Source organism: Cucurbita pepo, chromosome 6, assembly GCF_057944985.1.
Source record: "Cucurbita pepo subsp. pepo isolate OVF chromosome 6, ASM5794498v1, whole genome shotgun sequence".
In the NCBI taxonomy this organism is placed as follows: domain Eukaryota; kingdom Viridiplantae; phylum Streptophyta; class Magnoliopsida; order Cucurbitales; family Cucurbitaceae; genus Cucurbita; species Cucurbita pepo.
The window spans coordinates 2755120-2767356 of record NC_141803.1 but is presented as its reverse complement, the minus strand read 5'-3'; the positions used below and the strand labels follow the sequence as shown (position 1 = coordinate 2767356).

Here is a 12237-nt window from a genome sequence, read left to right as displayed (position 1 = left end):
ATTAAAAATGATACGAAAATGTAACAAATAAATGCGAGAGCAATAAATAAAATATTTAAAAGTATTGAGGAGATAAATATATAATATAATTTATTAATCGGTTGATCTAATCTAACCTATAGCGAGGAAAGAATAAAGCAGGCAGGTAATGGCCCCCACTCATCTGTATCGTAATTGGACCAACCATCCATCCAATCCCCAACTAAGAAACGGAAATAAAGTGGGATTTTTAGTCATCGAATTTATTAATTTTCGAAATGCACAATCATAAGCTCCCAGAATCACATTATCGAGATCCGAATATTATTTATTTTATAATTTATCATATATATTATATTTAATCTTTTGTTATAGTCAAATATTTAGATATTTGCTTTCCATTATATTAAAAGGAGTTTGGAACAGACATGCAACCTTAAACAAGCAAGATCGGAATATCCGTCATGCGGCCAATGACAATACGTCTTGGACATGCATACTGTGACATCCTCCGCCATTCAATTGGTTGACAAAACAAGCAAGACTGGAACATCTGTCATGCTTAATCCTCCTCCTCCATATTTTTAATACTATTTAAAAAAAATATATTTTTTAAATAATTGATACTATATTATTTTTATATGTAAGAGGACCATTAAGGCAAATTCAAGTGGGCCCAGGGAAGTGGAGAAGCCATTAATCATGTTGATTTGTTTTGAGCAGACACAAACCCGTGGTTAGTTAGAGAAATAGATTTTAATTAACTATTTTAAGTAGAGAAAGAGAGTGGTCGTCAAAGAGCCACGGCCGTTGGAAGTTACATTAATTAAACTCTAATTTAATTCTTAATACCGCAATTAGAGGAAAAGCTATTATTAATTTATACTAAAGGTTGATCATTAATTAATAACATAAACTAATTTAAATATGATTAAATTATGAACAAATTTGAAATTTAGATAATTAAAATTTATTTTAAAAAATCCATATAGGAGTTTGGAAGATTTTTGTGAATATATATTTTTATTTAATAAATTGGGAGACTAAAAAAAGGTGAAATGGATAGAATTATGTGTCCTCGGGTAGTGTAATATCATTAAAATATAAGGAAAAAAATAAATATTTATCTGGATTATGATTGGTTTAAAAGAAAAGCAAACTAAAAAGATTTATTTTAAATAAAATGGAAAAGGTAATATTTAATTTTTATTACTATTTTAAATTAAAAATGGGCTATTATGAATAAAATGTCGTATATCGTTTTATATTTTTTAAATCTATTTTAATACATTATATTGGCGAGGTAATATAATTATTACATTTTTAATAACGAATAATACGAAATAAATAATCGTGGGTCTTCCATTTTTTTAGATGGCTATAAAATAAAATTTAATTTAGTTTAAATAAATTATTAAAATGCGATAATTTTTTCTAGTTTAGAGCATGACTCTGATATCATGTTAGACGAACACGGCTCTTCACAATGGTATGATATTGTCCACTTTGAACATGAGCTCTCATAGTTTGATTTAAGATTATCTAGAAGAACTCCTACCAATGGAAGATAGTATTTCTTGATTATAAACGTATGATTATTCCCTAAATTAGCCGATGTGCGACTTTCATCCAACATATACAACTGAGAGATACTATCTCATCGATCGATAAAATTATGCTAAAAGTGGACAACATTATAGATTTTAATCCCCCTACCCAAATAGTTATATACTGCTAAGCCGTTGTTGTTGTCTTTGCTTACATGCTATATAACACCGTTTTCAATCTCTCTTTCGAAAATCTCTCTGCCCCGTTTTCTAAAAGCTCATTCTTAAATCGGGGCCAGAGGCTCGAGTATACATTGTCTAGCCGTAGGCGACGTGCAAACGAATTGACTTAACTTACTTGTTGTCGCATATGAACGGATACGTATAAATAAAGTTTGGAAATAATATTTTTGTTAAAAATAGAAAACGAAAATGTTAAAAAGAAAAAGAAAAAGAAAAAACCGCGAATCGCATAGCAGAATTCAGATCTGTCCAGATCGGCTCGTAAGCGCTACGTGTCGTTACGGCGGTTGAGCTTAGTCTTACGTGTTGGTTAACAACGCAAGGCGCGCATGTACGCCCCCGCCCCCGCCCCGGTTTTCTCTATTTCCACCATTCTTATTTATCTATTTTATTTTTAATTTTTAATTTTATTTTATTTTCCCACCGATTCATTTCATTCACCTCATTTCCTTCCAATTTTTTCGTGCTTAAAAAACTCACTCCCAAACTCCTTCCATTGGTCTCCCATTTTCTCTCTCCACCGCCACCGTCTTTCTCCTCAAATCCAACCTTCTCCATTTTCGAGTTGCATTCCACATCCTACATCCATAAATTAGATAAAGTAGGTATACTCTACGTTTCTACTGCTGGTGGAATCTGTATCTCCGTCTTCCTCCCCTTGCCTCGTCGTCTTGTACTCACGGAATAAGCTACTGTATTCATTCAGGTTGCTATTGAAGCTGCTTTGGTGTTTGTTTTGTTTTCTTCGCTTTGTGGAATTCGGATATGTTTTTTGTTGTCTTTTTATGTGGTTTTTGAAGTGGTTTGAGTGCGAGGTGTTTATAACAACTGTTTGATTATGCTAACGGAACTGGACATTGTTTGTTGTTCTTGATCGTATGCAGAAGTGGTAAAAGAAGGCGAAGTTTGTGATTTAACAGAGGATTCACAGCGAGCGAGCGAGCGAGAGAGAGAGAGAGAGAGAGTTGAAGAAGTGTTGCGCAGTACTTTGGTTGATTTCGTGTTTGCGTGCGGCATTCTTTCTTCTTGGTGGTGACTGAGATTCTGTGAAAAATGCCGCATAGAACGACTTACTTTTTTCCCAGGCAGTTTCCTGATCGCGGATTTGATTCGGCGTCAACCTCCAAACACATTTCGGATCACGAGAAGAAAATCAACAAAGACACTTTTAGTACTGAAAGCGACGCGAAACCGACCCCGCGGCCTGCGCGCGACTTTAGCGTCACGAAGAGTTCGGCTGTATCGGATCTTTTCACGGGGGACAAGGCTCAAAGCAACAAGAAACTACCTGCTTTTTACGATTGGTTGGTGGATAAGAAAGCAACGCGATCGGCAACAGCTCACGTGAAAACTTGGCTTTCCAATTGCGACGAGGACCGCGAGCTCTTGCTTCCACCGCCTACCTCGGAGCCGGAGCATAATACAGCGTCGGTTAAGGATTGGAGTGTTGACCGGAACTTTGACCGGCAAGTTTCACTGCCTAGAGTATCAAGCGGGAGTAGCTATGCCGGGAGTTTGTTTTCAGGCACGGGAACGGGGACAGTGGATGGAAACTTTTCCAGCGATGTCAAGGATTCATCTGCGTCCAAGATATTGTCCTCGCACACGGCAAGGCCGGAAGAGATTGAGGTTGGAGATGGTAACGAAAGCATAGCAAAGAAAGCTAAAGAGAGTTATTACCTGCAACTTGCTTTGGCTGCCACGCTTCGTTCCCATGCTAGCCTCGCTGGCGATCCTGTGCTTCTGGAGGAAGGCAGGGTGGAAATTGCGGACGCTGAAACTGTTTCTTATCGACTTTGGGTATATGCACTATCTATTCTAACTTTCTGACTTGTGTACATTTGGAATTCTAATATTCTGAGTAATCGAATGGAGAAAGTTCAGATATCTTTTGAAATTTTATTTTATTCTCCTTAACATCAAGCTCTGAATGATTTCAAAGGCACGTCTCAAATAACGGCGTTAAGTGTTTTGTTTCCGGAGTGAGTTTCTCAGATTTAATCAGTCGACGGAACCTTAGGACTATCTCGATCTTCCTTGATCTTTTATTTTATCTTCCTCGTTTCAATTGCGTTAATAGCAGAAGTTTTTAATTGATCATTGTCAATGTTGGTCTGTGTAATCTGCTTATAAATTCTGTTCTAAATTATACCTATCATCTTTGTGGAATTTGTGCTATTGATTGATTACAAGCTAATAGTTGTCTTCCTTGCTACACTGTAAGCTTCAAATTTGTTATTTACGACTCTAGGTTCACATATTCTCAGGTAAGTGGTTGCCTGTCTTACTCCGACAAAATATCAGACGGATTCTACAATATTTTGGGTATGAACCCGTATCTCTGGGTTATGTGCAATGGTTTTGAGGAAGGTAGACGGTTACCTCCTCTGATGTCGCTTAGAACCATTGAACCAAGTGAGACGTCAATGGAGGTGATTCTTGTTGATAGACGTGGGGACTCTCGACTGAAAGAACTTGAAGACAAAGCACAAGAACTATATTGTGCTTCCGAGAGCACCTTAATGTTAGTGGAGAAACTAGGAAAGCTTGTTGCGATCTACATGGGGTACGTCCTCATGGTTTGACAGCTGAACACTAATTGCGTAATTATTTCTTGTTGCTTCGTTTAAAATCTAATGTTATTTTAATTCCAATAATAGGGGAACTTTTCCGGTGGAGCAAGGGGGGTTGCACCTCCATTGGAAAGTGGTGAGCAAAAGATTGAGGGACTTCCAGAAATGCATTGTTCTTCCTATTGGTAGTCTTTCTATGGGACTATGTAGGCACCGTGCAATCCTTTTCAAGGTAATGCACTATATGGTTTGTTGATTCCTTCTTCAAGTGTTCCTCCTTGTTCTTTGAGAAACTATTTCTATTTAGCTTGTGATTTTTTGTCATCTACGCATGTTTGTTGGAGAAGAATTCCTCACTTCCCAAGCTCATGATTATCTAGTATAATTTCTGTAAATAATATAATAGAAGAATGTGATGGCTCTATAATAAGTCATAAAAATGATTTTAATTTGGAGCATTGCCATTAAAGGAGATTGCAACTGAATTAGACGGATGAACTCGCACCAAATTTTATTTCGTTGTTCAGTGAGTTGACAGAATTTTATTCAAATATGAGAACGAGGTCTCTTGCTCATTCTGGGTGGATCGCTTATTTTCCTATAGACTATTTGTTGGTTTAGTGGATCAGGGATGTACTTTAATGTGTTCATAGTCTTGCAACCTTCAGTATTTAAAGGGTAGATTTTACAACTTTGATAAGTGGAATCTGTTCTCTGTCCTCTTCCCTACATGTGCATGTGTTGGGACTTGGAGATGTACCTCATGACAACACAGTACAAACTTGTAAGACTTAAATGATTAGCTGTTTTCTTTCAAGCGTAAGCATAATAGATTTGCCAATTACTGGGAATGTATTTTCAATATATTAATTGTGTGAGGGTTATTGTTTTGTGTATCAGAAATTGGCAGATTATATAGGCTTGCCATGTCGGATAGCTAAAGGTTGCAAGTACTGTGTTGCGGATCATCGATCCTCTTGCCTTGTCAAAATTGAAGATGACAAGAAATCGTTGAGGTTAGATAATCAAGCTTTACCTCTCGGGAAATTTTTTCACGACAAGTTGCACAATTTTCAGCTGTCGCATTGAAATCCTTGGCATTTTTATCTCGTTAAATCTTTTTCATGGTTTACTGACTAAAAGTTTTGAGGATTTTTAACTATGTTGTATCACAACCAAATAGGATATTGATGAAGTTTCCAGTAGTCCAGTCGTACGCCTATATCATCCTGAAAGTTGTTGCGTTACTCTTTTGCCTACACGGATTTGGGAGTTGGCAATTTATAAGTTTCCCTTCTAGCATTACCTAGTAATAATTATAGATACAGTTTCTGCTTCTTACAAATCCGTCCGTCTGTTCATTCTTTTTTTTTTTTTTTTCCTTTCCTTTTTTGAATTAAATTAATTTTTTTTCCTTATATATGTTAAACATCATGGATTTAGAGTTGCATCACTGAGGCAGTGGGTATCCTGTTGTAAAATATCCAGAAGTTTCCAATACACCAAACACCAAATAAAACTCTTCATATGCATATCTTATAACTTGGGCTCCAAATTGTTCTTTAATCAACAAGTTTGCTTCATTGCTAATGGAGTCAATACCTCTAAATTTGTTTAGTTCATATGAAGCTAACCATATATTGGAACAGTGCGCACTCAGTTTTGTTATGCAGTATAAGATGTCTTGTGTTATTTATGGATACTCATTTGCTTAACAGGGAATATGTAGTTGATTTAGTGGGGCAACCAGGAAATGTACATGGTCCAGATTCCTCAATTAATGGAGGGTTTCAATCTTCAATTCCTTCACCGCTCCACATTTCTCATTTAAAAGAGTTTCAAGAACCTTATGTGGAAAGTTATTTCCGTCATCAAACTGTTGGGTCGAAGCAAATCGGTGGGTTGCCTGAAAATCCTCTACGTTCAGGTTTGTTAGCACTTCGTTTTCCTTGAATGTATGCTTTTAGTTTTTCAACATCCTTTTTCTATTTTTCACTTTGTTATCCTTGAATGCAAATAGGTGGGTTTGATGTAAAGTTGGAGCTGCTTTCTTTACATCCTTTTTCTTCTTGAAAATAGGCTGTCTTCTTGATACAGCAATTCACTACTGTTAGGAAATTATGCTTGCATTGGTCATGTGTGCTTTCTGTAGGAAGTCTTTTTAAACATGCACGTTTAGTGCACCTTAGTGTTGCTGTTGTATGAGGTTGCATGTCCCTTAAATTGGAAACAAGCATGACGATATCTCTTTTTGGATCAATGCTTTGCAGGTTTTGGAGAGCACCAGATGAAAGGGGGAAGCACTTTGCATAGAAGTTCAGGGGCTGAAATTGATAAATTGGTTGATCAAGCTCCTATGAGTATGAGATCATCTCAGCTGCGTGTGGAAACAAAAGTGAGCAAGGAGTGTGTGCTTAAGAATCAAATAATGCCATCCGCTGATGCCAACGGCTGTGAGGTGTTGGGTTCTATTGGTGGTGCATCTTTATGTGAAAACAAAGTTGTCATTGAAGAAATATACCAACAAGAGGATGTTGTTGCGGGAATTTCACTAAATGAAACTAGCATTGATCTGTCCAAATTAAGCTTGTCAACTCAAACTGATTCAAAAGAGGTTGAGGGTAGGTCTCAAAATTGTTCAGCATCAACATATCCAAAATATCTAACACTTGAACCATCACTTGCAATGGATTGGCTGGAAATTTCATGGGACGAATTACATATAAAGGAGCGTGTTGGAGCTGGTAGTTCCACATCTTGTCATATCTGCTTGGTATTAAATGTATAAACGGATAGCGGATCCTGAATTTTCCCCTTCATTGTTCTTGCAGGCTCATTTGGTACTGTGCACCGTGCTGAATGGCATGGATCGGTTAGTCTCTTTTATCTTTCTCTTTAAATCATGATTAAACATTTGTGTTCAGTTCCTAATGTATCAAGTTTCAACGGACTAGTCTTTTAATCCAATAGTTTTCTGTTCCCCTACCTTGTTTATTTTCCAAGGAGAATGGTTAGTTGGAAGGTTAATTTTCTTTGCTGGTCTCAAGAACCCCCATGAAAAGGAAACAGCATATCAAAATAATTCAGTTAAAATTTTAATTGGGATAACAATGAGAAATGCATTACCTTGCCCTTGCTTCTGGACCCTTTCGTTTAAATTATATTATTTGCAATAAATACTGTGATTGTTGATATTTCAACTTATTAATTCATTGAAGAATTTATGTATGTTGTTTTGGTAACACTTATAAATAATTACATAACATCAAATGCTTAGACTGAATTTCGATGCGTAAATTTATTAGTTTCAAATAACTGTATTGAAATCAGGAGAATTCCTACGCTACTTTTTATTGGAATCTTTTAAAGATGGGGATTCTTTCCGCAGCCTCCTTATACCTTTAACTTGAAACATAAGCTATGGTTATGCTTCCACTTATGAAGACGTTATTGATGAAAAAAGATGTCTGGTATAAGATTAGGGGCCTCTTGTTTCCATTGCTGGTTCTCTGCTCGTTTTTTTAGCAACATATTTCGATATTTCTATTTGTTCTAATACACACATTTTTCTGTTTAGGATGTTGCTGTCAAGGTTCTAACCATGCAGGATTTCCATGATGATCAGTTAAAAGAGTTTCTAAGGGAGGTACGAACAGAAGTTTATAATGGATGGTGAAAATTTTACAATAGTAATTTACTTATACACCCGCTCTTCCCTTTTTAGTTCACTTGCTATCAATACCTGATAGTGCATAGATCTTATCTATTTCTTTAGAAGGTGAATTGAGCTTGGATGCTGGTATACTCTTGCAAAACATTGTAACAGAGGGTCGTGACTTGTTTTTCCAATATAATAATTAATCCTTTCATTGCATTTAAGGAAATATATTTCTCAAGTTGTTCCATTACCTATGGTATAGTCACTTTCCGTGTAGTCAAGAGTGATGAGATTGCTATGGCTGTAGCTCAGTTGTACTCTGTATAATTTCCCAGGTTGCGATAATGAAGCGGGTGCGCCATCCGAATGTGGTACTCTTCATGGGTGCAGTTACAAAGCGACCTCATCTTTCAATAGTGACCGAGTATCTGCCCAGGTTATTCCTTGTCCTCCTTTATTATTTAATTTATCAGTCCATTATGAATTGTGTCTAATTTTGAATCTTTGTAACAGGGGTAGTCTATACCGTCTAATCCATCGGCCATCTTCTAGTGAATTGATGGATCAAAGGAAACGATTGCGCATGGCGTTGGATGTGGTGCGGCACTCTTTTTTCTTTCTGTTCTGTTTTGTACAATTATTTAAATTAGCAAAATAATTCTTACTTTCTTGCAGGCGAAGGGAATCAACTACCTACATTGTCTCAATCCTCCTATAGTACACTGGGATCTTAAATCCCCTAACTTGTTGGTTGACAAAAATTGGACGGTCAAGGTACTGGAAACATGTGCTGTATAATTTACAACTTTCATTAATGAGAGTTCCGTTGAATTCCCGTGCTAATTCCATGTGTTTGTGTTAGGTTTGTGATTTTGGGTTATCCAGATTCAAAGCAAACACTTTCATATCATCAAAATCTGTTGCTGGAACGGTTAGTTGCTCTTCCTTATATCAGTTGCTCTACCATATTGGTATAACGTTGAATACTACTTTGAAATAAATGTCTTTATTCCTACGTGTGTTAACACAACTCTTGGGTTTGTGTGATCAAAACATTTGGAGTTTACAAATATTGGTTTCCTAGGATTTTGAATAATTGAAGTTCCTCTACCATGTCCTTGATGGCTAGATAAGATTATTCCTTGGTCTGCTCAACATTATAAATGACAGGGTCTTGGACGTTCGGGATTTTATACAACTCGTACAACTGGGTTACCACATCTTGGGTGCCCACTGTTTTAACCATATAACTATTCCTAACATGTTCCAATACTAGGTATAATGGTTATGCCCATGAACCCAAATCAAACACCCGATCCCATTATATCACCGAATATAACTATTATCTGATTTTAACCTTTTCTAGTTGGTTCATCTGGAATGTTCATATTATTTCTATTGCCACAGAAAGTCAGTTCTTGCACCAATATTTTGCAGGTTAGATTTTTACTCAGCCGTCCATCAATCAGCATGTAACTCTGTTGCTTTTATTTTCAGCCCGAGTGGATGGCTCCAGAATTCCTTCGTGGAGAGCCTTCGAATGAGAAGTCCGATGTCTACAGTTTTGGGGTGATCCTCTGGGAACTAGTAACCATGCAACAACCATGGAGTGGGCTTGGCCCGGCTCAGGTTAGCCCCAGCATTCATGTTTCACACTTATTATCTTAGTTCTAGTAAAATAGGCACTGGAATGGTCGTTTTCCTGCTGTTTCTCCCTTAACATGTTTGTACAAACTCTTAGGTTGTGGGAGCTGTCGCTTTCCAGAATAGAAGGCTTTCTATCCCATCAAGTACTTCTCCATTGTTGGCTTCCCTAATTGAATCTTGCTGGGCAGAGTAAGTTATCCCTTCCAATTTATATGCCGTACTTGGCCTTTCTGTTTATTTTCCTATGCAGTTTAGTGTCCTTTTCATTTCTTCCTCTCCAGTAAGGATTTTCAATAAGGATATCTTAATTTGTTCATGGTAGGTTATTTGGAGAGACTGAATATGGTTATGTCGATAGACCAGAAAGATCGAAAATAGAATCTTATATTTCCTTCTTTTTTTTGGCAGCGATCCTGCTCAACGTCCATCCTTCACAAGCATAGTTGACTCCCTAAAGAAATTGCTTAAATCTCCACAGCAATTGATAGCAATGGGTGCAACGTGAAACACCTCCAGGCAGCTGAAGCCGATCAGGGAGAGCTAACCAATTATATGCAGTAACTGCAAACCTTGGTAACCATTATCTTCAACTGACTGAATTATTTTGGTCCTTGGCAACTGTAGATTTTGGTGGTTATATAAGGCTGGATATATAGCCCATTAAGCAGATGAAAGCTCAGGTTTTTAGTAGTATCCCATAGAGGCAGTAAATTCTACGTCCATATATGGGTTTTGCATTGGGTTTATAACATCGCAAAATCCACTTCCGAAATTACTGGGAACGTATTTTTAGTGCTAACTGCATCGTTCCACTACCAGGCCTGTAATCTTTTAAGAACCTGCAGTATGTTTATTGCCATCCTTAATGGCGAAAGCAGAAATAAAAAGTTAAAAAAAAAAATTACATCTTTTTCCTTCGCTTGAATTAGATTTAGGTTTATAGCAGGAAGAATGCTCTCTTCTATCAAATGAAATAGTCCCTGCCCAGCAATTTTGTGATCGGCAAGCCACAACGGCCTGGTGCTGCCTGCTTTATTCTAAAAGTGGGCCTAAGGTAATGGCTCGTGTTCATGGTTTCATGCTTTAGTGCCTTATATCTTGTGAAGTCTAGCGTTGATTATCTATAGCACGAGTTTTCATATCTTCGAATTTATGGAATCTCCATTTCCTCACCATATTTAGCTATAAAATTGTTTTCCATTTCGTGCTGTGCATCACGGTCTAGTCTTGAATTAGGAATGCAGACAGCTTTTTCCAATCTGCGTTGATGACTTTATTGGACTTAAAATTCAATGCTAACCAGTGTTTCTTACGCCATTGGAATGACAAGGTCTCACAAACATTAAAGGTACGTTTTAAACACTTTGAACACCATGAGGACACACAATATCATGTTGTTACTTCTCTCTCTCTCTCTCTTTCCTTCCCACATGATTTTATCATCTTGTTAGTAATCTCCAGGTTCATAATTTTGATAAACGAATATTGTTTGTTTTTATTAAAAGAATCGTATGCTTCATCAACTATGACCTTAGTAAACAAATTAACTTCCATGTGTTTCTTTAGCAACAGAGGCCTCTTTCCAACTTGGGCTATTTGATTCTCTTCGAATTTCTGGTCTTTTTAGCATAGAGTGTAGGATTTAGTGTGCCCTCCTCACGTTTGATTTGTGTGCTTCAGAGTCCAGCGCCATGATTTAGCCAAATGACATGCTAATCTATGATTGATTTTAGGTTTTGAGATGATTTTGGTTGCTCTTTTAGATAGCTAGCTGAAAAGTAGACTAAATCAAGTGAGATTAAAATTTTCAGATATATGTAAGGTTATATGTGTGTGAGATCAGTGTTTTCCCCCTAAAAGTGGAAGAAACGTCTTCATAAGTACTTTTTGTTGTTTTTCGAATGTTACCTGAATTCATAGAAGTTTCAACATTAAAACCTAGGAAGTTATCCGATTTACTATGATACATGACATGCATGCGTTTTTCGTGGGGACTTTCGTGTTGACACAGGATCTACCATACTCCATTTGGTTTATATAAAGTGCTAGAAAATTATCAAACTACATGATGAAGGGGATCCCCCGTCGTCTTTATAGTATGCTTCATCTGATTATTTTAGGGTGAGAGAACTATAGCTTTTCCATTGTCAGCACCACTTCCTAGTGTTTTTGTTGCTTTTGATATCTTCTGATCGCACCTTACTTAACTAGCCTGATTTCTTTCTTGTTGCCGGGTATGCATCTTGAATCCTTTTTTTCTTAATTGAAGCCGTCACAATAATAACTATGGAGTGAATGAATCTGGAGGTCTCTTTAATAATTGTTGGGTTTATAATTTTATTTTTCTTCCGAATTAGTTTTTGTACACATTTTTCTGTGTTTTGCCGAGGTATGACAATTGACTTTAAAATTCTTAGCAACACATAAAATTAGAGTCCTAAAAGTTAATAAATTTGGAGTTGGGTCTTGTGTGCAACTTTGAAAGTGAATTAGATAAACGTACTTGAGGTGACTTATATATGCTTTTCTTACGTTCGCATAAATAAAGAAAAAAGAAAAAAAAAAAAAAAAAGAAGAAAAAGCCCTATGC

At 36.7% G+C, this 12237-nt stretch overlaps 1 protein-coding gene across 2 annotated transcripts; it reads left to right on the top strand.

Moving 5' to 3' along the window:
* The first annotated feature begins 2212 nt into the window (after positions 1 to 2212).
* LOC111797203 (serine/threonine-protein kinase CTR1) lies at positions 2213 to 10557 on the top strand. 2 transcript variants are annotated; one of them, XM_023680152.2, is made up of 16 exons: positions 2214 to 2475; positions 2654 to 3569; positions 4037 to 4335; positions 4430 to 4574; positions 5243 to 5358; positions 6061 to 6269; positions 6613 to 7086; positions 7174 to 7214; positions 7920 to 7988; positions 8336 to 8436; positions 8514 to 8598; positions 8676 to 8774; positions 8863 to 8931; positions 9498 to 9629; positions 9742 to 9836; positions 10056 to 10557. In XM_023680152.2, exons 2-16 carry the CDS (start codon positions 2823 to 2825, stop codon positions 10150 to 10152), a joined length of 2778 nt encoding a protein of 925 aa, XP_023535920.1. In that variant the 5' UTR covers positions 2214 to 2475; positions 2654 to 2822; the 3' UTR covers positions 10153 to 10557. The 2 variants fall into 2 exon arrangements, with proteins under 2 accessions (XP_086980857.1, XP_023535920.1); XM_087124731.1 differs by lacking the exons at positions 9742 to 9836; positions 10056 to 10557 and having other exon boundaries at positions 2213 to 2475; positions 9438 to 9578.
* The last annotated feature ends 1680 nt before the right edge of the window (positions 10558 to 12237 follow it).

Excerpts from the sequence above, each read along its gene's own strand:
- LOC111797203 (XM_023680152.2), top strand. The coding sequence starts at position 2,823 with ATGCCGCATAGAACGACTTACTTTTTTCCCAGGCAGTTTCCTGATCGC. Across the intron at positions 8,599-8,675 it reads TGCGCATGGCGTTGGATGTG|GCGAAGGGAATCAACTACCT; the intron begins GTGCGGCACTCT and ends ACTTTCTTGCAG. Across the intron at positions 9,837-10,055 it reads ATTGAATCTTGCTGGGCAGA|CGATCCTGCTCAACGTCCAT; the intron begins GTAAGTTATCCC and ends TTTTTTTGGCAG.